This window comes from Cricetulus griseus, chromosome 2 (genome assembly GCF_003668045.3).
Source record: "Cricetulus griseus strain 17A/GY chromosome 2, alternate assembly CriGri-PICRH-1.0, whole genome shotgun sequence".
Classification (NCBI taxonomy): domain Eukaryota; kingdom Metazoa; phylum Chordata; class Mammalia; order Rodentia; family Cricetidae; genus Cricetulus; species Cricetulus griseus.
Genome location: NC_048595.1, coordinates 42792822 through 42819363, shown reverse-complemented (window position 1 = coordinate 42819363; position 26542 = coordinate 42792822). Strand labels below are relative to the sequence as shown.

The following is a 26542-nucleotide window of genomic DNA, read 5'->3' as shown; positions in this document are numbered from 1 at the left end:
TGGACACATATTGTTGGAAGGTGGCCAGGTGGGGCATCCAATGTCTGCCCACTCCTGGGAGGCATTTGTTGAGGCAGATGTACCAAGTGGATTCCAGGACAACAGCATTCAGCAATAACTATCTCCCATTGTGTAACCCACACTGTTCTCGAGAGAACATTTGGGACCTGGTGAGGGTCAAAACACACATACACATCCTTGTCTCTAACCTGGGTATTTTCTTATTGGATATTTATTCACTTGCCCTGTGCAACACATCAGCAATTTGGAGAGGGTACCACTGTTTATGAATTGGTCCCCCTGCTTCTTAGAGCAGCTGGTGGAAAGGTAAGGTATAGTTCAACAATAGGCACTGTACTGGCTGCCCATCACCTCTCTGCCGGATACTCCAGGAGTATTTTTGCTATGTCCCTGTTCCACAACTCCTTTGGTGTACCTAAAGGTAGACATTGGCTCCTGATGCACACGCCCCCATTTTAGAGAAGCAGCAGCGGGATCCCCCGAGTCCATGACTTGCCCATTGACTAACACCTCTGCAGGGCTTTTCATAGAAAGTGACTTTTGAGGAAGAAGGGTCTGTTCAGGGCAGAGCCAAAAGCTCTGTGTGTGGTTGAATGCTTGCCACTGACCTCTCTGTTCTGTCTCCACAGAGTGCAGCAGCTGCCCCAAGCCCTGTGCTTGGCAACATTCCCCCCAACGATGGGATGCCCGGAGGCCCCATCCCACCAGGGTTCTTTCAGGTACGTGCTGGTCTGGGGCCCTGTGCTGGGCAGGTGGGAGGAGAGGACAGGAAAGCAGCTCGGTTTGCCATGGTTTAAATACAGTTGCTTTGTGCTGGTTGAGGCCTCACACCCTCATCTCGTCCACTGCTCCAAACGCTGCAGAAGGGAAGGAGACGGGGAAGGTGTGCCCTTCTGCCTGCCCTGGTGTGGAGGAGGCCAGGGCTTCCAGGCCAGTGTGGAGCTTTCTTTTAACAAAAGGCGTATTCTTTGTCTTTCCTTTTTTTAATGAGTAAACTGTCCTTTGTTTCTGTTCTGTTACTGCTGTCATCGTCATTGTTTACTTTTCTTGTCCAAACTACAAACCCTAGGCGTAACTAGAAAAACAAAAACCCCACCACCCTGGCAGGTCTCCACACCCTTTCACTGTGGCTAACCACTGATTCCCCCCCTCCCCCCATGTGATCACAAGCAGCACCCCACAATATCTGTGCCTGCATTCCGCCCATCACAGGCAGGAATGGATCCTACATGGGATGGGAGCCACACCTTCTCGACAACACACTTTGTTGGTCTTTCTGGCTGGGTAGGGGCATGGGAGGTGTGAAATCACCTGTGTTGTTTTGCCAGGGTAGGGTGTGGCCACTCCCCTCCCCTCCACCCCTCCTTTTCCATTCTCTCCCTTCCCTTCTGGTGCCCATTCCTCTTCAGCCAAGCCGGGATGGGAAGTGTCAGCGTCCGCCTGCGGGGCTGTGAGAAAGAGGCTTTCCTGGTGGAGCTCTTGATTGTGACATCGCCAATTCTGTCAAGTCTGTCCTTACTGAGTTTGAGGAGTGCCTGGTTGTCCACGCCTTCTGAAGGGTGGGACTCCAGACAAGGTTGTGGAAACACACATACACATCCTTGTCTCTAACCTGGGTATTTTCTTATTGGATATTCATTCACTTGCCCTGTGCAACACATCAGCAATTTGGAGAGGGTACCACTGTTTATGAATTGGTCCCCCTGCTCTGAATGATGGAAAGCCCAAGAATACAGAGTTAGACCAGAGGGCACTGTGCACAGTGCAGGATCAGAAGCCTTGGAGTCATGAGCAAAGATAAGATTGACATGGAAACTTTAAGGCTCCCCTTCCTGTGCCATGGCTGGGAGTCACTTCCACTTAGCAAGTTGCACACTTTAGTTCGTGGTAAATCTGGGAAGAGGAAGACTAGAGCACTTTACTAACCAAAAAGAAAGGCATCAGTGGAATTTGCTTGCTTCTTAGAACAGAAGCAGCAGGCTGTGGATCAGCAGGCAGTGAGAAGAGACACAGGGATGACAGTTGAGGGCTTTAGATGACCGCATGTATATCTGTGTGTTCCCCGCATGCCTCCAGCACTGGGGCCTTGTCCAAGGTATAGAGACACGAGTGGTTTCAGAAGTCTTGGGGTAAGACAACAGACATAAAGAAGAGAGACTGAGAGAAAACAAGAACTTAAAACCCCTGAGACCTGTTGACCCAAGAAAGGGGAGCTCTGCTCAGTGGGAGTTCTTTCTCTGGTTCATGTGTCTCTGCACGAGGTGGCACGGATGCTCTGATGCTGTAAAAGCATGGCTTACCTGCCTGGTAGACAGAACCCACCCAGCTACCTCTGTCCTGCGTTTTCTCAGAAGTGTTATTAGCTCCCAGGTTCCCTCTGCAGGCTACTGTAATGAGAAGTGGAAAGTAGACAACTGTTTTTAAACAAATGGAGTAGTTTTTTTTTTTAAGTTTCATTTTTATTTTGTGTGTATGAATATTTTACCTGCATATCTGTATGCATACCTTTCTTGTGACTGTTGTCAGTGGGAGTCAGGACAGAACGCTGGATCCCCTAGAACTGGAGTTATGGATAGTTATGAGTCACCATGTGTGCACTGAAAATTTAACCCTCATCCTCTGTGAGAGCAACAAGTGCTCTTAACTGACAAGCCAGCTCTCTAGTTCTGCCAGTTGTGTTTTTAAAAATAGGCCATTGACTTCTATTTTGGCTTGAGCCTAGGACAGGGAATGAGTCTGTTGATATGTGGGCAGCTCCCAGCTTCCTGCTTTGCTACACTCTTCCATGGTTAAGTTCTAATTCCACTCATACTTCGTGGGCCCTCCCCTGTGACGTTTGGGGGTGTGTGGTCAGAAAGCCCAAACTGATTCCTGCCCTTATTTAGCCACTACTAGCCACTGTTAAACAGAGGTATCTTTTAGATTCCTGCCTTGAGGTCATGTCTCTTCCCCAGGCAAGGTGCACTGCCAAGGGTTGGCTGGACCATTCAAGAAGGTTCTGGAGCCCAGGTCTCTCTGCTTTCACTGCCTCTGAGCAGTTCATGTTTCTTATTCCCCAGCAGCCCGGGGGGGGGGGGCAAGTCATGCACTCAGCATGGTGCTGGCTGTCTTCAATGCTGACCACTTGACCTGGGCCCCTGCAAAGAGAAAGGGCATCTCTCTGTAGAAGAGGAAGTGACAGCCCATTTCCGGAACGGGTCAGCTCTCGGCAGGAATATTAGCGATTGATTGCCGCCCTTTACTGTCAGGCAGCCACTCTGGTATTGGAGGGGAAATGGAGATGATATCAAGGGTTTTATATGTCGTCCACAATCGTACTTCTTCCCTTCTTGGCTGCAGCCTTAGGCAGGTGACTGCAAGAGGGTGCTGTCCTGGGAAGCCAGCCCAGGTGGCCAGGCCAGCTTTGGCCAGCCCCGTCCTGAAGTATCATACACCTTTCCAAGTCAAAACTGCAACACTAGTTGGTCCTAAATTTAGAAACCAGTGGTGCTCCAGGGTGGTAAGGAAGAGCTGACTACTGTCTGTGGAGGCCCCTCAGAAAATGGCACACGTGACTCCCTCTGTTAGACTTCCCACTGCCAGGCAGGCAGAAGGCCACTCATGGAGCTAGAAGATTGGGCCAATAGTACAAGAGACACCCTGTTTGCTCTCTCTCCTTTGGGTCTAGGTTTCTGAGATGGGCAGTGCCTGTTTAGTCCTCTGGAGATATGTCTGGTCATTTGGATACTGATCTAGTCACACTTCATGGTTGGGAGTACTGCAGGGGTTCTTGGAGGCTTTGTAGTATTTAGCCAGGGCAGATGAACTCTCTGTTCCTTGTTATTTAAAGAGAAAAAGCCTTGGGAGGGACACAATACTTGTTTGAACTGAGTTTATTTGTGATGTTCATGGCACAGAACAGAAACCTAGCCAGCCCTGAAGTGCTAGACCCAGAATTCTGATGAGGCACAGTCTGACCAAGAGCCAACTTGAGCATTCAGGACTGCCACTCTGGAGAAATGTGTTTGCTGAATGGCCTTGGGCCAGTGGGCTTTAGTTTTCCCATCAATAGATGGGGCAGGCTGGACTAGATAGTCTTCCAACTTTGGTTTTCTGCTTTGAACCCAGATGGATTTTACATAATCAAGCAGTGGCATTTTCCCATCACAGCTTAACTCCGGCTACACATACGGCAAGCAGGTTGGCCTTGGCTTGGTCCCCTTGTTTCTTGGCCCTAAGGGGAGACTGTCCAGTAAAGATTTCTAGGTCCAGAACTGGACAATTACAGGAGAACAGGGGTCATAGAGCAGAGCACTGGGTACAGACTGTTTCCGTTCTTGTTTTGTTTTGGAATTCCAATAATTGTTTTCAGTTGTATGTTTTTAAGCATGCAGTTTACTTTCGTTTTGCCAAGTGATTCTGCCAAGGAGGCAGGGCTAGGTGGGAGAGGGAAATTTAGGAAGAAGGTGAAGACTGCCCCACATTGTCCAATAAGGTTGTACTCAGAGTCCAACCTCTGGCTTCCTGGCTACCCATGTACTCTCCTTCCAGACCACCAAAGTCCAAGTGTAGGTGTCTGTCTGATTGTCTAAGAGAGGAAGGAAAGACTATGGCTATCTTCTTGAAAAAGGTGCACATACATTTCCAGCCAGAATCCAGAAGGGGTTGCCCAGCAAACAAGTTCCACAGGAAGTGTGGTATACATTCCAGTATGCTAGTCCAGTCTTGTCATTCATAGAAATGGGCATAAGGGAACTATAGGAGCCCAACAAAGGTCACAGTGATAAAAGTTGTGTGTTCTGTGGCTCAGTCGTGGGCTAGCAGAGGGAGCCAACTAACTCCTTCTTTTGAAAGCTCAGCTGGTGGATACCACAAAGTTGCCCAACACCCATACCAGGGAGGCATCCTTTCTACCTCATTCCTCATTCCTAGCACACCCAACGCCCCATACCTGCCTTACCTTCTACCCCATGGCAGGTACAAGGACAAGGTCACCAGGCAGAAACCCTGAACACAGCCTGGAAAATAGAGAGACAAGCAAATAGAAGGAGGAGATCCACAACCCCAGCCTTCCTCCTGCAGGCTCAGCTGTGGTCTCCCCCAGAGATGCAGCCTCAAGAGGGCTCTGCTGGCTGTTGACACCCTGCCAAATGGTAGCGACAACCTTGTCTTGTGAGGCTCCAGCCTCAGATCCCAAGTCCTTGGGGGAATAGAGAGAAGCTAATTTGAAGCTTTGTAGAGAAGGCATTTCTCCCATCTGCAGATTTTATGGTGAGCAGAGAGAGCTGCCTGACAGTGGTGGCAGTAAGCCATCAGAGACAAGGTGCCCATCTGAGCCTTGGGGTGGGTGGTGTGTTTCTAGGGAGGTCAAAAAGTGCAGTCGACAGAATGTGCCACTGGTGGCAGTGGGCTGGCTCTAGAAAGTCCATGGTGATTACCGCCTTCCCCTCCAGAAGAAAGAAAGAGAGCAGAGGGCACATGAGCCATTCCTCCAGCCAGAAAGTTGCTGCCACAGGGCAGGTAGTGCTACCTCTGTTGCACTGATGACCGCTTCAAGTATAGGGTTTGGGGATAGTATTAAACCTCATTTTCCTGATACCTGAAACTCACTACTAACCAGGCCCCCACCCCTCCACTCAGCCTCTGCCCAGCCTGTTGTCCACGGATTGAAGGCCCACAGGTGCTATGTGAGCTCCTCCCCACCAGGGGATAGGAGTGCCCCCCACCCCCAGCTTCTTACCAGGTCTGGTCACTTCTGCTGAAAAGGACTGGGGGGGGAGGAAGTACCCCAACTGCTGGGCCCAGGCCTTAGTTGGAGTGAGGTCCTGCCTACTCTGCCCCTTCCTGTTCAACTCCTCTTACTCTGGGAGTGATTAATTTCCCACCTCTGGTTACTGATGGAAGCCAGCTGTGGGGCAGAAAGCTGAAAGTGTCTGTCTGGTGTGTTGTGTCTTCCCACCCCTCACCCCCTGCCAAGAGCTATATTCTCTGGATCGAGTCTAGCCTTGCTGACAAATTCTTGTGTGTCCTTAGAGAGCCTTCCTGCCCTCTCTGGGACTTTTGTCCTTCTGTTTAGTGATGGGGCCTTACCACTAATCGCCTTTCCTGTTCGCCATCACCTCCACAGAGGTCAGGCTGTGCTCACCTGGCTGCCAGCCTGGTGCCTTGTGTCTGCCCAGTGGCAGATGACTGGCACCAGGGCTCCTAGCAACCATGGACAAAAGGTTATTCTTGATGGTCCAGGCTGCTTGAGTGGCTGGCTGGGGCCTTGGCTGGTATGCCTGCCAACATGCATGTGTGTGGACAGGTTTGTGTCTGCACACTCCAGCCGCTTGCCCTCCCCCTCAAAAAAAAATGTGCACTCCACATGTATTGCAGTAACTCTCACTGATGAAATGGAAAGTTGAACATAAATCAATGTCTGCCGCCCCGTTAGCTATGCATCAGCAGTCAGCGCCTGGGAGATTTGCTCGGTAACAAAGCCCCCAGAGGCTCTGCAGGCTGCGACTGCCCCCTAACGAGGAGCCAACCACACACTGTGGATCCCCGCTGGTTTCCTCCAACACCATGCAGCTCTTTCTCTGTACTGTCCTTCCCAAGTAGATAGGAGGTCTGGACAGAGAGCCTGCTACCTTGCTGTTGGTAAGGCCAGTCAGACATTGGTGCACCTAGGGCTGGAAGGACTGGTGTCAACTGCTGTTGAAGAAGACCTAGGGCTGGTTTCTCCTCTCCTTTTGCACCTGCATTTTATACTTGGATTTCTTTTAGCATTGCGTTCTTTTTTCTGCTTCTGAGAGCTGCTAGCCTGTGCTGTCAGCTAGCTGCTCAGCTCTGTGCTCTTTCTTTTCTCCAACAAGAGTCACTGTGGAGGTGCCTATAGCCTTCTGCAGGGGTAGACCCCATGTGCCTGTCTTGCCATCACATCAGCAAATTGTGTGAGATTTTCCTCCTTTACAAAAAAGACGTCAGATTTGCTTGGTCCTTGTAGCAGAAAGGGTTTGAGGAAGAGAATTCCAGTAGAACCCTGTGCTAGTGTGCCTCTGTAGTACACAGATCAGGACGGCCCCCTGTGTCAATCATATTGCATAGCCTCCCCTCGGAAGATGTAGGGCTGGGTCCTGGGACACGATTCAGAATCGGCTGAACCATCTAGTATAGTATGAGCATTCTTCTGAGGAGTTGGAACATGGCAGGACCCGCCAAGTGAGTTCCAGGTTTGTGCCCAGTTTTCTGACTGAAGACTTCCCCAGGTAACCTTTCCATGCAGAGTTCCATCCAGACACGAAGGCCTTGATAGTAGTGAAGCTTGTAGCCCGGGCCCACAAAGCTCCTGTAAGTCGTCATCGTGTCCCATGCCCCCCCCCACTCCCACCCCCCCCCCCACCACTGGTGGCAAGTCTGGAGGAATTGGGGGCAGGCACAGTTTTCATGGAGTACCAGCTCTGTGCTAGATGTTAGGCTCCCCTGAGGCTTCTCCCACCCAGCAGGTGACCGGACATCAGTTCTGTATACAAGGCCAAGTAGGTGTGGATGGTGTCCTTTCCAGGCCAGGAAGTAGTTAGTGGCTGTGAGCAGAGCCTTGGGAGCAACAGGGCTTTGCCTCTTCTTGGTAGCAGAGTGTGGCAGCAGCGCCTGTGTTTCCATCTGTGCTGGAGGGGGATGGGCACAAATTTGTGTTTCAGTGATGTTTCTTAGTGTTGCTGGAAGATGAGGAACAGCCTTGGATCCATGCTGGCAGGGGCCTGGAGAGCATGATGTTCCCCCTGGGTCAGACAGGTGCAGAGCCCCATCCCTCCTCCTTCTATGAAAGGAATTAACCTTTCTGGTCGCTAGGGTTGCTCCAAAAAATTCAGTGAACCTCTCTGAACTTCAATTGCTTCCCCTCATGTTTGGGGTTGATGATGCGGCCACGACTCTTTGAGGCCCATGTGCAGATGCTATGAAGTGATGCACATGAAACCCTGCCTGGTGCTGGGTGCCTGGTGAGCACCTGTACCTATCACCGTTTTGGATGGTTGCTGTGTCTTGGCTGTTTTTATTCTATGACCTTTCTACCTAGCCGGGAGTCAGGGCTGCCTTGAGTGTTATTCTTTTGACAGGAGGGTGTCCTTGAGCTCAGCACAGATTTCGTGGCATTGCTGAGGTTCGTGGGTTCCCCAGATCAACTACCCTGTCAGCACTTAACCCTTCAATTCCACTAGCAGGTTTGGTACCTGTGAAACACCAATCCCATTTGACCCTTCTGTGAGAAACTTCTTGCTGAAATCTGCCCACTTGACTTAGTCCCTTGGCTTTGGCCACCCTATTCCCTTGAGCTCTGGTCTAGCCCACAGGAGCCTGTAGGGGAAGTGAAGGCCGGGAACCAGGTTGTGGGTTTAGGAGCCACTGCTTCTGTTCCTAGCAAGCTTGTTCCTAGGGAGTATGTCGCCGGAATCTTGCCTGAGCATCATTTGAGTTTCATTTTTCCCTTGCCTATAAAACAGAAACAGCTCCACCTACTTCATCAGCTCTGAACTGAACCAAAGAGCATGAGAATGGTTAGAAATCCACAGGATTCCTTCTCGGGGCCAGCATTCAATCATTCATTCATGCAGTACACAGTCACAGTTGATAGCCTTCTGCCTGGCCTACCGGGCCCCCAGGTGTTCATGGTGCACTTGTCGGGGCCATCGTGAACTGCATGCCAAGTAGTCTTCCTGTCCCCAGTGTCCCTTAGTTAACAACTCCACATTTCTTAGGACAACATGTGAACCCTGTCTGACTGCCCCTGCTGTCCTCACCACACTGGGAGATCAGCTCTTGATCTCGAGGGAGAGGACCACACCTGCTGTTCTCAAGCCTGGTCCCTCCCTCTATCAGTCTGGATGAATTCTTCTCCCAGCTACAGTTCTCCCCTACAAGAGAAGGCTCTCCGTTCTTAGGTCATCATTACTCGAGGCTTTCACAGAGTCTTACCCTATCCTGGGCTCTAAGGTCAAAATGGACAAAGTCGACACACAGATCTAGTCTAGTTCCTCTTCTGAAGTTTGTTTTAACTGACCCCAGTAAACTTTGCAGTTGTAGAAATGGTCGAAGTCTGGAAATTTGTGATCTGGTATGGAAAAGTGGCCTTATTTTCCTGAGTCCTGGTCCCCAGCAACATTACAGAGAGTGGACACAGTAAGAAATATCCCAGGCTGGCATATTTCTGTTATTGAGCCTAGCGAGGGGGATTCCTAAATGGGTAATAAGGAAAAAGAAAGGTTCCTGAAGAATTTTGGGAGTTTATAACTTCCCATAGGGGCAGCTGCCTATCGGTGATAGCTGGCTCGTGACACTGACCTGAGTACTTGAGTCTGGGCACTGTAGGCTTGTGCTTGTTTTAGAGTCACATAAGATCTCCAGAAGGCACGCAGGCCAGGCTTCTGCCACAACCCTGGCTTCTTCCATTACCCCAGAGTCACTCCTTGTGCTTCAGCCAAAGTCCTTCAGGGATTCTGCATGTTGCCCATGTGACAATAGACCAGGCATCTCAAACCTGTGTTTCCAGGATTCTGGCCATTCACCAGGCCAAAACCTGTTGTTTCACTCAACTGAGGAAAGAGTTCCAGGCCATCCTGGCATGTCAGGAGGAAAAGGCTCAAGAAACCACACAGCTACTAAGGTAGCTGTGGGAGCAAAATGCAAATCATTGGCCTCCAGGTCTGTTCTCAGATATCTGTTGTTTGTTGGGTGGGAGGCTGAATTTTGGGCATTTTGGAAGCCCCATTGCCTTCCTCCTAGTGGGCTGTGAGCGATCATGAGTTCTCTGTTAGGCTGTGCAGTGTTGGGGTGGGAGAGCCGTGTGCACACATGAGTCTGGAAGGCTCCAGGTATAGCAGGATCTCTGGGTAGACGAGGCCGTGTCTCTTTTACATGCGCCTCACCTTCCTGGTGCTGTTGTGATTAACAGCAGAGCCCCAGTGCTGGCAGGCAGGGTGGAGGCTGGCAGGCAGGAGCCAGCTGCATAGTAGCACTCTCCAATTTCAGAGCAAATGGCAGTTTTAGGGGTGGGGACCAGATTGCTCTGGCAAAGCTGTGGCGGATCCCAGCAAGGCCACAGAGTCCACTCACAGCGAGAATATAATGGCTTTCCTCCTTCCCCGTGTAGTTGGCAAATGATGAGAGCTCACGGTTTTCCCCATGGCCATAAGTTCCAATTCCTGACTTGAGAAAGAAGAGAAACGTCTTGGGGGAAAGAAATGGATGTGTGATCCTAGGAGATAACAGTCTAATAGTGACGTCCTTACAGTAGCTCCCATAGGTTAAGACGCTTCAGTCCCAGGCCCGGGTCACCATCTTTGTGTAAGCACACCTTTTCCTGAATTGGGGCTGCCTGCACTTCATCCTCTGGATCCAGACTGTCCAGGATTATTTATGTCCTTCAAGGACCTGCCTCCTGTCATTCTGTCACAATCACTGCTTGCCTAAATCTCTTGCACTCGGTTTCTGTCTCTGATGCTACTACGGTCATAGTGACACTTTGGTCTCTCCACCAGTCTTCAGCTTCAGAGGAACAGGCAGGGTACTCTTGTTTATGCCTTCCATGCTTAACATTCACATGGTTGGGGGTGGTGGGCAATGTAGTAGTCAGATGGACTGGCTGCAGCAAGCTGTGAGCCCTGCCCATTAGTCTGAATGCTGGATGTTTTTCCTTTGCGAACCCCCCCCCCCCCCCCCCGCCCCGAGTTGGCCGATTACACAGATAACAGACACACAGTGTCCAGCAGCAGGGAGACTCCAAGGTTTTAGTGGCTCCCAATTTCACCTCTCCTCCTTTGCCCCATCCCAACGCATGTGTTCAAGATTAGGCCTGATGAACTCAGACTCCTTCGTGAACCTCAGTCCTTAGGGAAGGGGCCAAACCATCCGAACCTGCTGAAAGAACGCAGATGCTTGTGTCACAGACAAGAGAGGCCCAGCTCTGTGGCAAGATGAAGTAATTGAGATCACTAACAAGGAGGACCTCTGGGGATGGGGGAAGGGATGCATACGTGGGGGTCAAGGTCAGCCTCTGAGTCAGTTTCCTTCTTCCGCCTGTGTGTCTAGGGACCAAGCTTGGCAGAAAGTGCCTTTACCCACCAAGCCATCTCACCAGTCTCCAAGGCTGGCTTTTATGCTGCAGTTGTCGGGATCAGAAGTCAAACAAGCCAGGCTGGTGAATGGTGATGTGGTCAGTGGGAAGAGTTATTTGCCACTTCCTGACTTGCATTCCTCTTGGCTGGCTGGCTCCCATGGGATAAACTTTGATGCCTTAATGTCACTGCTTTGTCACCCCCCTCCCCCTACTTCAAACTCACTGTGTGGCTGAGGCTACCTGACCCTCCTGCCTTCACCTCCAAGTGTACATGCAACCATGCCTGACCCCATTTTTTTCCTTTGCAAATAGATTTTTATTTTCTTTGTCTTTTAAGGGAGATGTGAGTTTAAAATCAAAAGGTATGTACAGTGTTGTTTCCGTTATCAGCCTTGAGCCATCATCTCATTCAGCGATCTGTAGATCATTCCTGTGATGGGCAGGCCAGCAAATTTCCAAGGCTTTATAAGCCATGTTTGACTTCTCAGCTCTTCTATTGGAGCATAGAGGCAGCGGCACACAGATGAACATGACTGTGTCCCAATACAACTTCATAAAGAGCTGGCAGGCCAGATCTCTCTCTGAGTCTGGTCTGGTAGCTATGCCCTTGGGTCTTTGTGCTGGTACTCACCCCAGTCTCCACCTGAACTGTGCATAGAGTATGGCTGAGTCTGAGTATGTGCCTTCATGACTGGGGCATGTATGGCCCCTTTCTGTGCCTAAAAGCAGTAAGCACAATTTCCCTTCCCATAGGGGTAACAGCATAGTCACTGTAAGGGTTGGAGGAAGAAGAGCTTTTTTTCCATTCCTTCTCTTTGTTTTAGGAGCCATCATCTAGCTGGGTACAGTGGTACATTCTGTTAATCCTAGCATTTGGGAGACAGAGGCAGGCAGATCTCTGCGTTCAATCAAGGCCAGCCTGGTCTACAGAGAGGGTTCCAAGACAGTCAGAGCTATACAGAGAAACCCTGTCTCAAACAACAGCAACAAAACCCAAAACATCATCGTCTACTGACTCCTGGGCAAGTGTGCCACATACATGTTGGGTGAGATATCTTTTCTTGTGTGTTCCTGTGTTTCTTAGAGGACCCATTTGAGAACCACATTCACTGTGAGTCATCTCTCCTTTTGCACAGTGCTGTCCTGACTTCTTGGAGAGAGGGACAGGAAAGAAGGCAGTGAAGATGGCTTTACTTAGCTCAGGTAGGAAGCAGTGCCCCAGAGGGAGAATACTCACTGTGCGTTCCTTCTCACTCTTAACAGAAAGGTGGCCACCTGCCACTTTGTCAGAATCCTAATCCATCCCTCTGTCGTATGCCCACAGTTCATCATGTGAGCTCATCCATCAGGCTTCCGGCAAACCCACCTGATGGGTCAGGCTCCTAACTCAGATTCCAGAGGCCCCTGCCGTGTGTCCACAGATTCACATTGGACATACACCTAGATCTTCATGGTCTTCTGCCTTAGAATCTACACTCCCCAAATAGGCTCACCCAATAAAAACAAGAAAATAAAAACCAACCCTTTCCAGGGAACACATTGAAGCAGGACAAAAAGACAACTCCTCCAAACATTGCCGGTTTTGTTCATGAGGATTGAAATGAAGAAGTAATGTCTCCTCCAGTGAGCACTTGCGGAGTAGGGACCTGTCCTTCTCTCATGCTGCCAGATGTCAGCCTCCAATTCCAGCGGGGTGAAGGGTGACACTGACCACGCGTGCAGGTGCAGGCAGGCTATCTATGGCTCATGGGCACATCTTGGTCTTCTCTACAGAGTAGGATTTACAGCCTTTTTTTTTTTTTTTTTTGCCCGCACGTGTGTCCAAGGAACAAAGTTGACTGACTGTGAAGTGTTTCTGCTGTGTGCATAATGATCCTAATTTTATATTCCCTCATCTACAGCAACATGTCCAGTGGGCAGGTGGCCACCAGTACCACAAGGCCTTCGTACTCTACTACTGACTGACAAAACCCAGAGTCCACAGAGTTAGGAAGGGTGGGGGTGCCGTGGGGGGTCTTACTTTTTATTCCTTGAAACTACATCTTTTCTTCCAATGACCCATGAGGAAAAAAAATTGGCATAGATGATAATGACACCATCATTACAAAGCACTGGCCCAGCCCTTGGGACTGGGTATGAAGAACCTGGATGGTGAATGGCCAAGGCTCTAGGCCACAAGGCCATGACTCTGACCCTGGTACCACCGTCTTGACCTTATGCCTGCTCCTTCCAGGCATGTGCAGCTACTCTTGGGGGAGTGTAGGTGGCATTTAGGAAAGGAGCACATAATTAATCTTTTCTCCTTTAAAAATTAGCATGTGTTTAGTTTTCCTTAACCTTTTTGTAATATTAAAGAACTGTCATCCTTTACCCCCAGAGTCACCTAGAGTACCAGCTTGGTCCCTCTCTTGGTGCCCATATGTGATCTTAGTTCCTCAAGCTCAAAAGCAGGTACTACCCAGAGCTTTTTGAGGCACCTTGATGTAGCTGTGTGGTCACCTCACGCACAGCCCCTGCCCTGGTTGTCCTAATGGGGCAAACAGCAGTCACTGTTGCCCTGGAGCTCTGCACACATCACCACCTGACAAGCAGGATATTGCTGGAGGCTTGCAGGATGCTACATGGCTTTCCTCAGGCTGTGGACATTCATGACAGGACACCCTGACCCAGGCCAGACCAGCCAGCCAGATTACCATTTTCCCTGCCAGAGACAAGAATGACTAAGAGAGGGCCGTTGTGAGCTGGGCCACACTGCTGCAGTGTAGATGGTTCCATTTCTCTTTGGGAGGCCTGAGGCTCAGGGATGTTAGGGAATTGGAGTCAGCGTATATACTTTGAGGATTTCCCCATCATGCCCTAGTACATCTCTCAAAAGGGGGGGCTCCTGCTGGCGGTTGTGAAATGCTTTTCTGTAAAGACCTCCGATCTTGGAGCTGTAGGAGTGCTGCTCCCTACCATGCTGATGCCCATAAAGGCCTTTTCACTAAACCATCAGCATCCAGACCGCAAGGTTCTATGAAATGGCTGAACACTTGCCTCGTTCACACCCGTAACAGAGCCTCCCAGGCCTTGCCTAAGTGGCTCTCACGACCTGCTGGATATAACACTACTTAATGCTGAAATTACAGGGAAAAGAATGAAAAGGAGGTGTGGGGCTTCAGGTGTCTGGAGGCAGCGATCTAGAGCCAGCTGTGAGGGAAGGGCAAATCCATTAGCAGGGTTGGGGCAGTATGAAGGCCACACAGGCCATGACTTTATTTCCCACCTTTTCCAAAATCTGGGAGCAGGAATTGCCCTTCATTTGGTTTCCTGTTACCTCAGGTCCCCTGTCACCACTCCACAGACAGTGAGGGGAGTAGATACGTCTGATCTACTGCAGGACTATAGTTCCCTTTCCAGTTCCCAGGGCCACGTAGAGCCTATCTATATTCTGTAACCACTCTGGGCATAGAGCCCTGAGAGTTTTGCCACCTCTCAGCCTTTTCCGTCTTTGGGTTCTTTTTTCCCAAGTGGGCCAGGAGCTTTCCTAGACACAGACATGCTCACAGGCTTGTATTACGGTGGGCTCCTCTAGATCCCTGCGCCTCAGAATCAGGCTCTGAAACCTGCCTTCCTCCCCCACTTAGTAACTACAGAGCTAGTGAGTACATCCCCCTTTCCCAGCCTTGTTCCCTGGCTATAACAGCATGGTTGGTGGTCCTTACATTGCAGGGTGTGGAATTAAGTGAGCTGGGGCAGGCAAAAGCCCACTCTCCCCTGTGTTGTCATCAGTGAGAGGACAAGAGCTGCCAGTGACAAGGCTAGATTTTGGATCCAGTCTCTTCCCCTGGCCCTGTTTCATTTAAAAGAGATCTAGATGGTGATGTGGTGTGTCATAAAGAAAACCCTGGCGACTGAGTTTGGAAGCTTAGCTCAGTAAATAGGTAGTTCCTGGTAGTCTTGGATGAGTCCCATCCCTAACCTGGACTCTCCTTTCCTATAAATGAAGGGCATTAGGGGAAAAGGTGGCAGTCAGTGTGGGGCCATCTATAAGCAAGTGATTACTGGAGCTGGGCTCAGCCATCCTGATCCACCCTAATATCATGTAGCTCTTGTGGCAGAAAACCCCCAGCACCCTTCAGGGGATGGGCCTTGGCCAGCTAGGCTTCTAGACAAAGCTGTTTTAGGTTCTTCAAAAAAGCCTCCAGTAGCTGAACTCCAAGAAGGCTCATGGGAAACTTGTCCTTCCAGGGAAACTGATCACTAGGATACCCTCCTTCTTTCATCCCACCCAGCTCACTTGTTCAGTGTCTGGGGATGTTTGGGAGAGCTGCCTCCCATCTCAGCAAAGGTCAGAAAGCTCCAGCAAGGACTTGTTTGTTTGTCCTATTTCTCGTGTAGTGTTTTGCCCATGCAGAACAAATTGAAAAGACCATTGAGTTCCTTTTCTCTAAACTGACCATCAGCTCTCTGTGAAAATGCTGCCTGGAAGGGACGATGGGGCCACTTGTTTGTGGCCTAATGAAATGGCAGCAGAGCCCTCACCTCGTGGAGGCAGCAATGCACCTGCCATTTTCTTTACAGCAGCCGAGATTTCTCTGAACACAATGCCATTCTTTGTTCCTGAGGATGTGGCAGGCTATGTGGGGTTCCGTCTGGGATGCTGCAGTCTGAAGGACACAGCCCAGTCACATGGCATAGTAAAAGTTGTCCAAGCTGAGGACAGATGGTAGGGCTCCAGAGAACATGAATGACCCACTGGCGTGTAGAAAGCTTTATGCTTCCGGTTATACAGCAGGCTCTGGGAATGGCCAGGGACTGTACCTGGAAGTTTATAAAGCTACAGGTCAGCGGCTAATGGTCAGGAGTGTGATGTGCCCCCTCAGGGAGATGACTTTATCCTCATCTGAATTGAGGCTGCCATGGGGTTTTCTCTCTGAGTGATCTCTATTAGCCTGGGCCAGGATTCTCTGACCCCTCCTTCACGTCTCCATACACCAGGGCCTCGCCAACAGCCTCATTCAGTGGTGTGTTTGTCTCAGTGACAAACTTGGTATCTCCCCTTGTTCAGATCCAGCCTTGCCTCCTGCACCCCATGGTGCCTCTTAGGAAGATCTAGCCTGCTGCCACCAGCCAGGCTTCAGACCTCGTGTAGAGCACTGAACCCCAAGACAACCATCATGTGAGGTCCCAGGGTGACCACCTCACATGATTCAAGTTGTCTCCTCTACTCAGCAAGTGAGGTAGCCACTAGGAACGACTCCTGCCCAGTGGGGGCACACAGGTGTGAGGGGCTGGCCTAAACCCATCTGCTTGCTCTGGCACTCGTGTGACCAGGGAGGGAGCTAGGACTATTAGGGAGGAGGCACTCCCTGCTGCCAAGAGCCGGGGCACCAGCAGACAAGCCTTTGCCCCCTCTTGGCAGCTGGACCTTACCCTTGAGCTCTCTTCCACCGTTCTTTTTCATTTTCTTTTTTTGGGGGTTGGCTTCAAATTATCTTGTTTTGTTTACATTACACCCAAGTTTTGTGGTACAAAAGACTTGCAGGTGCAAATATGTCCCGCCTTCATTAACTTCCCCTCCCTTTTTAATTTATGTGATTTCAATTTTCCTTCCCTGTACTGTTAATTAGGGGACCCTCTAATCAGTGCCATTATCACAGTGGTATTCATGTTTAGGAAAGCCGCTAAACAAATGCTTGCAAAATTGCTAAATGGCTAATTAATGTCTGTTAATTAAGAAAATTGCTCATGGTAACAAACCATGCCGTTGCTGGCAGCCGCTAGAAAGACACACACTTGTTGAAATTAGTAGCGTGGCAGGTAGGGGGAACATCTGCTCCTCCAAGCTTTCCGGAAGTGAACAGCCTCTCACTTAGCCAAGAAGCTCTAGCTAGGCCTGGCCCCAGTGGTACCCTCAACTGCTGGACAGCCCTTGCCTCTTGTTATGTCCACCTCTTTGTTGTCTCTACCTCACCTTCACCCCTCCCCAACTCCCCACAGCTCCTCGGTGAGCAGAGCTTGGCTGTCTGGTTTGGAGTCTAAGGATGGAACCAATCACTGTAGCTAACTTGTAGCTTTTCCTTTGGGGAGAAAAACAATAGCTTTCATTACCCTTTATGAATGCCTGGAGTTTCCTACCAAAATCACTTCCAGCACTAAGGAACAGCCATGGTGCAGAAGAGTGCATTGGGGTGGCTCACTCGTGCCCCTATCCTGAGTCCAGGTTCCCGTGGCCTGTTGGTCAGAAGGGGCTTCAAAGGCAAACTGTCCGTGACCCCACGATAGGAAACTTGTATGGCATTGTCTCCTGCATGTGTGCGTGTATGCGTATGAACATATGCACATGTACACACCAACACACTAGAAGTTCTAAAGAGATACTCTCCTTACGATATGTAAGGCTTCTTGATCCTTTCTTTTTCTTTATTCCTTTTGTTTTCGTTGTTAATTAGCATTTGTACTTACTATATTGATATCAGCACCCACTCATAGGTTACAACCCGCAAGTTTGACCAACTCTGGGTTAAGTGAATTCATCTCCTCATATTTGGTAGGGAATGAAGGTAAGCATAGCCCAGAGCTTTGGGTCAGCTTCGAACTGTAGGTGGCTCACCATCACCCGGTATGGAAAGTGGGCCCTCTACCCCTGAACCACCAAGCAGTGATAGTCCTGCAGTTGCCACTTTCCTCTCAGCCTGATTCTGTCACTTAGAGGCTGTGTGGCTGTGACCAGCTCTCTTCATTTCTTGAGATCAGCTTGTAAAAGTTTGTAAAAGTTGAAAGACGACAACACTACCATACAGAGCTATTCTGAGCTGTAGGTCAATTCATGAGCGGCAGAGCCCTGGCGCTGCTCACCCAGGGTGGACGCCTGATGACTGTTGGTGTCAATACCCCCATTGGCTTAGAAGCTAGTGCCACCTGCTCCTCTGCTTCTGTCCATGTTCAGCCATCATTCCCTCTGTCTCCTGATGCATATTGTCCCAAATTACCTGTTCTTTGTCTCTCAGACTGTGAGCTCCTTGAGGGCAGGGACTTCACCCTATTCCTTCTGTGTCTTCTGAAAGTGGTACTTCCAGGCTTTGCACCTGGGTCCAGGGGCCCTGTCTATACCATTGTCTGAGTCAACCAGCGTATTTAACATGGCAAACTCTGTTCAGCAGTAGCCTGTGTCCGGCCCTCGCTCCTGTGTGCTTTGATGAAGGTGCTTTGTTTTATTTTTTATTTTTTCGTTTTTTTCAAATCCCCTGTGAATGTACTGGTCAGCCTCCCTCCTTCCCGCCTGCCCGCCGTTGTTCGCCATTGAACCAGGACCCAAGCAGCGCTCCGCCACCTCCCGCCAGCCACAGCCCACCACCCGCACGCCCGCCGCCACTCTGCGTTTTGGTTTAATTTTTGTTCTTTTAAGCTTCTGCGCTTCTCCATGTGCTGTGATCTATAACCTGCCTCTACTGTCTGGCCTCACAGGGTCCTCCGGGGTCACAGCCCTCGCCGCACGCACAGCCTCCACCTCACAATCCCAGCAGCATGATGGGACCCCACAGTCAGGTAAACGCACTGTGGCTCACCGGCCCACCAGCCGGGGGGCGCGGGGCAGGAGGAAGGAGAGAGCCGCAGAGGAAAAACAAAAATCAAAATGTGCTCCAGCATTGCCTTCCAGTCATAATTGACAAGTTTAATTTAAATATATAGATTTATAATTTTTTTTTCTAAAGACAGTCTTCATTTCTTGGACATCTCACCCAGTTTGGATATGAAACCAAGAGAAAAGAAACAAAAATATTTCTGTGACCTTGTCAGTGGCCTTTATGTTTTTGTTTTTTCCTCTCTCACTTTTGTTTGATTTTGAGTTTGGTCAACCATTTGTTTGTAACCAAGGCTGCATCCCTGGCCTTTTCTTTGCGCACTCTTGCTGCTGAGAAAGCTTTCTCGCCCATTTCCCCGCATTAAGTTAGGGAACCCGCTGTCCCTTACTGTGTTCTTTTGTTTTTTGGTTTTTTTTGTTTTGTTTTGTTTTGTTTTTTGTTTTTTTTTCATCATGTTTTCCCATAAGTCCTTGCTCCCTTCCCAACTCTTCCCTGTGATGGTTTCTCTGTGTGTGCTTGTGTGTGTGCTTGTGTGCGTGTGTCCTGCTTTGTCTGCAGACCTGAAGATGTGACGTCTCCCTCCTTTTTCTTGTTGTTTCTTTATTTGCCCTCGTGGAGAGCAGAGGTGGTCTCCTTTGCCCTGAATTGATTTAGCTATTCTGCGTCCTGCGTGAAGCCCCAGCTGCTGCCCCTCCGCCCAAAGTAGATTCCTGCAAGCCAGTGCAGGTTGGGAGACATGTGTTGTGTTGTGTGGACCTTTTGTTCCTCTGCCCAAGGGAAGTTTTGCCCGGAAGGAGGAGGCTACCGGACTAGAGAGAACTTAAAAGAGACTAGTTGTAATAAACTGGACTTTGCAGAGTGCAAAGCATTTGTGTTTGTCACTGTTTAGCAGTTCAGGCTGTCATTGAACTAATTCCCTATAATTACAGCCTTTTATGTCACCGCGATATGCAGGCGGCCCCAGGCCCCCGATCAGAATGGGAAACCAGGTACAGTACCTTTTCTTGTTTCTCTTCCCTCTCAGCTGTCGTTAGGCCTAGGTAGACCTGGACTCACGTCAGAAGTGAAGTGCAAGGCTAAGGTGGAGTACTGGGTTCTCAGGTGGGGGGCTAAACTTGTCCAAGGGTCTGCTCTGAATATGCCATGGTCCAGCACTTAGCCTGCCTGTCAGAGGGAGGCTATATTCAGAAAGCAGCAGCTGGTGGGATTGCAGGGACCCGGCTCTTGTAGAGAAGTGGTAATGGCCCCACCCTCTTCCCTTCCAGCCCTCTCTTGGAAGAGGGTCATCCTCCCTACCCCCACCCCAACCCCCAGGAGCTTTTGAGAATTGCCAAGGCTGGTAAATATAACCCTGCTATTAGAGGCCAAATGTCCTGTAGGATGCTTACTTAGATCAGAGGGGCCTGGCTGCAGAGAAGCCAGGTGTTTGTGAGATCTTCAGCAGTCTGCCTGCTTCCCTGAACTAAGGAAGGATTTGCTCGTGTAATCAGAAAAGTATGCTGCTTAGGAAGAGGGCTTTTCAGTAAGGTTTGCATCCCATCCCTTCTTCTGGCCCTTCAGGGTTGACAGTTTACGGTGAGCTGGCCTTCCTTAGTCCAGCCCCTCAGGGTGGACTGCTAAAGAAGTACAGATGCCTCTGCTGAGGTGGACACACAGATACAACCTGATGGAGGCAGCAGGGAGATTTCCCTTTGGGACAAAATATTTTTTAGCAAGAATTCTTCCCATGACTTAGCAAAAAGCCCCCCCACCCCAAAAAAAAAAAAATCTGACAGCAGTCCCAGCACACTGGGAGCTGGGTGTTTAGTCACCTATATTGGCACTGTCTGGGGCACTGTAAGAAATCCCCAAGTGACATGATATGGGGACTGTGGAGGAACCGCTTTGGTATGAAACTGCCCAGCATATTTCTACCTTGCTATTTTCCTCTCCCAAAGTCCTTTGTTGCCTGTTTTCTCCAACACAAAGGGGGCAAATTTAGACACAAAGAATTGAGAAACCCGGGTTTTTGAGCAACACAGGCATCTTGGAAATGTTGCAGGGGAGGGAGGGAGAGGGAGGAGGAGGGAGGGAGGGAGGGAGGGAGGGAGGGAGACCAGGACTTTTCCAAGGCCTGGGCTATAGAAAAGCAGACTTACCTCCAAGGGCATTTCTGTCCCCCCATGGGCCACTGGGGGACACATACAGCAAGATTATGACTTGCACCTTTAAGGCTATGTTGCCTTTTCAGCTATGAAATCATCCACCGTCTAGTATTAGACCTGCAGTCCTTGGCCCTCAATCACATATTCTCCCTCCCCTACAGCAAAGCCTAGATGATCCTACCCCTGTTTCAGATGCCCCACTGAAGACAGTAGTTCCCAGACCCCTTAACCTATACCCCCAGCTAAAATCCCTGGCATGTAGCAGGTTTAGAAGCTATGGAGGAATGCAGTACAAAAAGCAGTCATTGTTATAGCTATCTGGACAAGTTAGGTGGAGTGTACCTTGTACTGGGGATCCCCGATCTCCATTAAAAAACCACCAGTCCAGATGGGCAAATGCAAACCAGCCAGGTGAATCACAGTTGTGGGGGGTGGCAGAGAGAAGAAGGCGGTTAAATTCAGGATGCAGGAACCCTGGCTAGGCCGAGGAGTTGGATAGCCCTCAGAAAGCCCCCTTGCCTTAGCCTCGTGTTCCTGTTCTGAAGCTGGAAAAGCAGGGGTGGTGGTCTATCCCTTCAACTCTCACCTCCTTATTGAGCCTGATTAGCACTTGCTGCTAGCATTTGGTCGCAGTCAGGGCTGGAGACACTGTCAAGGGTCCCCAGCCTCCACAAACACTGGCACCTTCAACCAGGAGCTGTGGTCCTCTGTCACCAAGGCTTTTCTTCCAGAAGCCAAGAGTTCCTCTTTGGCCTGAGGGTCCCATGGGACACTTGGCCCACCCTCTGCTGCTCTCCTGTTTTTCAAATTACAGCTGGAATGACTTCATCCCAAGTCAATGACTTTTAGTCTGTTTTCATAGCACCCTATCCCTTTCTGATGGCTGTCATACTGGCACCTACTGTGTAAAGAGCAGGCCATCCTTAAGCCACCTGTGCCTCTACCAGTAGCTGCTTTGCTGCCACTGGGGTGGGAGCAGATGGAAGCTGGGAGGCCTGGGTGGCTCTGCTGACTCAGGCTCAATCTCTTAGAGCTCTGGACCCCAGTTAACCCCACCTGTATCTCGAAGGCCGCTTGGTTCACATGTAAAGGCTTCCCTGTGGTGATAATTTTTGACCTCAAAGTCCTTGTTATTTGGGGATATACTTAAGATGAGTTAATCTCTGAAGCAAAATATGCTGCCCCTTGTATGGGGGTCAAGTGAAGCCATAGCCTGCCTCGTTTCCGGACTGCAGATGTGCAGGTTCAGGTGGAGAGCCTAGCTCCCCCTCATTCCTTCATGATGCTACAGTTTTGACTAACACTTGCAAGAGCTGCCTGCCCTGCTTTCCAGAGCTGGGGGCTCTACCAGCTTGCAGAGATGGTCTCTGGGAGGCCAGGTGGGGATCAGGGTAGAAGCAGTAATTTAGACTCTGTCTCATGTCTCTCTCAGCCTCCAGGAGGAGTTCCTGGGACACAGCCATTGCTGCCCAATTCCATGGATCCCACACGACAACAAGGTAGGGTGGGTGGCCTAGGGCATTGGGAGGGCTCCTCTTTGCTCTACTCCCAACAGCCCATGGCTCATCCATTTTCTTACACAGGTCACCCCAACATGGGAGGATCAATGCAGAGAATGAACCCTCCCAGAGGCATGGGGCCCATGGGGCCTGGCCCACAGGTAACCAGCTGCCTGTTTATCTGTCCATCTGTCTCCCCTGCCATCTGTGTGCAACCGCCTTCTTTCCTTTCTCCACAGTCTGTCAGTCCCCCACATTTTTGGCTCTCACATGAGAAGAAGGGCACATTGATGTCCCCAGCTCCCCTTCCTGCCTGTGGGGTGCTGGGTGGGAATTGCCTCTGGGCAGACAGTGGGCAGACCTGATAACCCCAGAACAGGGCACAGCCAGGGAGCCATCTGGGTGGCAGAGCCTTTCAGAGTAAATGTCCCAGCGTGTAGCTTGAGGAATTTGTAAGGTAGAGGGTCTAGTGTCACAAGCTGTGAAATGGGATTTCCAGAAACCCAAAGCCACTTCCCACCCCAAGTGGAATAGACTTAAGAGGGCTCCAGGACCACCTTGTGACTCTGTCAGAACGCATGTGAGTGGCCAGGATGTCATTGGATTACTTACTTTGACTTCTCTGGACCCCGTTAGGCACTTTCACCACCTGCCAAATGAGGGTCTCTATCCATGTTCTTGGTAAGGGTGACAGACCAGATCAGCTGTGATCCCAGCTGGCTTCATTGCCCCCAGTTCTGCTCCATGTTGTTTTTGACTAGTGGGCTCCATGATCGAGAAAGGATGATTTACAAACCTGGACAGTCCTTTTTTAGCACGCTGTGTGTGACTACAAATGAACAATTATCCCCTTGGACACAGCACACAGGAGTACACAGGGGTCTTCCAGGCCGTTCCTGCTCTAGAACCTTCTTTCAATTTCTTCTCTGAGTATTTGAATTGTGGCAGGGTTGTTCCCCTTTCCTTTGGGAATTCCCCAGAAGTCAGCAGCTGTGCATGGTGGAATCGGGAGGGTTTTGGTCTCTGGAATGTTCCTTCCCTTCTTTTCTGCCCTCCTCCAAAGTTCCACTTTGTCTCTTCCTCTTCATTATAGGTGACTGGAATTCTTTGGGTTCCCTCCTTGGGTTTTCAGTTCCTCTGGGGCTGACATTGTGTCCTCCTGCCCCTGGTGCTTGCTTTTGTAGGGAAACCTCTGTCCTATAGATTCCCAAACCATTCACTCCTTCCCAGAATCCCACAGCAAACCAACCTGCTGCTTTTGTCAGTGGAGTTGAAAGATTCTAGGGCAGTCCTATCCTAAACCATCAAGGGAGGAAGGGCCCAACAGTCACGACTTGGGTGGTTTTGTTTTTGTCTTCTCCAAGTCCTCCAAAGTTTATGTTCCCCCTTCCTGTCATCTTGAGCTGACACAGGGCTGCCCTTGGACAGGGCGGAGGGCGAGCTTTGAAAGCACGGCCTCTTGTCTCCAGAGTCAGAAGTGGGTCTCTGTCCCCTTGGCCCAAGCCGTTTGGTATTCACTGCTGGTGAGGAATTGACAGTGGTGGTAGCTTTTCAGTATGTTACAGGATCTGAGCTGCAAGGTGGGGACTCTGAGAGGCCAACAATCACATTCTAAGACAATAAGCAGTGTCCACCCTATAGGGTACTGAAAAGACTTGGTGCTCAGTGTGATCCCTGGCCTTGGTAGCTTCCATGAAGAAACAGATGCTTTCCAACTTTAAGAACTTAAAAACTGCTGGGTATGGTGGCACATGCCTTTAATCGCAGCACTCAGGATGGAAAGCAGAGGCAGCTGGAGCTGGGTGAGTTCCTGGCCAGCCAGTGCTACATCATGAAACCCTATTTGAGTACATGGCAAGTTCCAGGCCAGTTGGGGAAACAAAACAGAAACAGAACTTAAAACCAATGTTCAGGACTTCAGTTGTTTAGATATGATTAGGCTCATTTTCTTTCCCTGGCAAAGCCATTAACAGCTTATTAGGACTAATCGGTTGTGTGATGGTAGAGGGCATGTGTAGCTCAGTGGCAGAGCTGTTGCCTTGCATGCATGCAGTCCTTGATTCCATCCCTGGCATCACAAAAAGACAGAGACTGGACATGTAGCTCAGTTAGTATGTACCTGGCACCCAGCATGGGGCATGAACCCACGACCCTGAGATTAAGAATCTCATGCTCTACCGACTGAGCTAGCTGGTAGCTACCAGGAAGATAGGATGCTGGACATTCTCTGGTAAGCCAAAACCACATGGAGATACACAAATTAATAGATATGGGTTAATAATTAAGAGAGAGCTAGCCAATAAGAAGCTTGTGCCATTGGCTAAGCTGTTTATAATTAATATAAGCCTCTGTGTATTTATTTGGGACTAAGGGCGGCAGGACCATGTGGAAAAGAAACTTAGTCTACAAGTACCTGCCTGGATGTGATCCTAGCACTTGGGAGGTGACAACAGGAGAATCAGCATTGAAGGTCATCCTCAACTCCACAGTGAGTTTGAGGCTAGCCTGGGCTACATGAGAACCTGTCTTAAACAACAGAAACCTTGCAGAACTAGAGTAAGAATGAAAATTTAGCAGTCAGAATGATGTTATCAGTGTGACCACAGACTATTCCAAGGCCTTTCTCTTGGCTCCAGAGTGTCACACCATATAAGTCTAGCACTCATACGAAGAGGCAGGTTCCCAGAGTCTGAACCCTTGACCTCTTGTCTTGCAACATCAATGTAGAGGGCCTAAGGTGCTTTGTTCATATCACCGAGAACATTCTGGGTAGGGTGTAATATTAAATCCCAAAACCAACCTCTCTTGAACAGCCTGGAATCTCCATGCCAACTTACCCTGAGGCAAGAAGGCTTAGTGTTGATTTAGTATCAGGCGAGGGTCATCTAGGATATAGCAGAGTAGTTTTGGACCCTGTCTTAGTTACTGTTCTATTACTGTGAAGAAACATCACGACCAAGGCAACTTCTAAAGGAAGGTATACTTAGGGCCTTGCTTACAGTTTCAGAGGGTTAGGCCATGGTCATCATGGCGGTTAAGTCTAGAGGCGGGCAGGCAAATATGGTGCTAGAGCAGTAGCTGAGAGCTTACATCTGATCTACAAGTCACAGGCAGAAAGAGACTGAGCCTATTGTGTGCCTTTGAAACCCCAATACCCACCCTGTGACACACCTTCTCAACAAGGTGTGCTCACTCCCAACAAGGCCACATACTTCCTAATCCTTCCAAACAGTTCCACTGACTGGGAACCAGGCATTCAAACATATGAGCCTATGGGGACCTTTCTCTTTCCAACCATCACAGACCCCAAGGCTTTGAACTGAAGAGGGCAGACCCTTTGTTCCCCCATAATTTACTTACTCCCTGACTGTTGAGACTACTGCCCAGACACGGTATTAAATAGGAGGAAAAGTGACCTTAAACCTGGTACTGGAGACACTGCTGTCTCCTGACTCACCTCTTACTCCTGGTTGACAAAATGGGTTGCCAGGAGATGACACCTTGTGCGACAGGGCAGGAGTGGCTGTGTGACCATTGTTTCTTTCTGCAGGATGTGCATTCTGCCTTCTGACCTAGGCCTTTATGGGCAGCCAGCCCTCAGGCAGCATATTTGAGCATCACTCTATGAGTCGTGCTGTGCTGAGGCTAGACGTAGAGGTAGGGTACCACCTGTATGGTGCCTAGTATTTGCCTAGTGGCCCCTTTGGAATTTTCTGGAAGGGGGTGGGAAACAGATACAGCATGGTATGGTGCTATTTTATAGGTTTCAAAACCAAGTAGAGTGGCATTCTAGTTTTTGACCCCCAAATCCTATCTCAGTCCAATGGAATGAGCAGGCAGGCATCACCTAGTCCTTTCTTTTCCTCCAGAGTCTGCGATGGCTTTAGTGTACAGAATTAGCAGCGGGAAAGCAGCAGTACTTCCAATTACCTCATTTCCATGTAAACATTATGTATGTTAACGTGAGGTAGTGAGTGCCCTGTTCCAAGATCTGGACAGTGACGTCCAAAAACAGTCTGTCTTTCAGGCTCTTGGTCACACTGGGTAAAGCAGGTTCCAGACCCTTGGAAACTCAGTGGGTACCAGCCACCCCAAGACTGCTGCTGTAGCCGTTGTGGTGTTCCAGCCAGAGCTGGACTCAGGACCACCATCCTGGTTTGTCTATATTTTAACAAGTTCAGATAGAGGGACAGTCCTGTGCCACCTGGAGAAACTGAATGCCTCAGGGCCCCAAAG

General features: G+C 49.8%; 1 protein-coding gene across 3 annotated transcripts in view; it reads left to right on the top strand.

Moving 5' to 3' along the window:
* The window catches only part of Ssbp3 (single stranded DNA binding protein 3), a 146268-nt gene that overhangs the window by 104380 nt on the left and 15346 nt on the right, over nucleotides 1-26542 (top strand). Inside the window, exons 5-9 of one of the 3 annotated variants that reach the window (XM_027402357.2) lie at nucleotides 651-740; nucleotides 18545-18625; nucleotides 19593-19652; nucleotides 22240-22306; nucleotides 22391-22467. In XM_027402357.2, the coding sequence (XP_027258158.1) occupies nucleotides 651-740; nucleotides 18545-18625; nucleotides 19593-19652; nucleotides 22240-22306; nucleotides 22391-22467 (375 nt within the window). The remainder of the gene's footprint in view (nucleotides 1-650; nucleotides 741-18544; nucleotides 18626-19592; nucleotides 19653-22239; nucleotides 22307-22390; nucleotides 22468-26542) is intronic. The other 2 variants (XM_027402358.2, XM_027402359.2) reach the window with 2 other exon arrangements.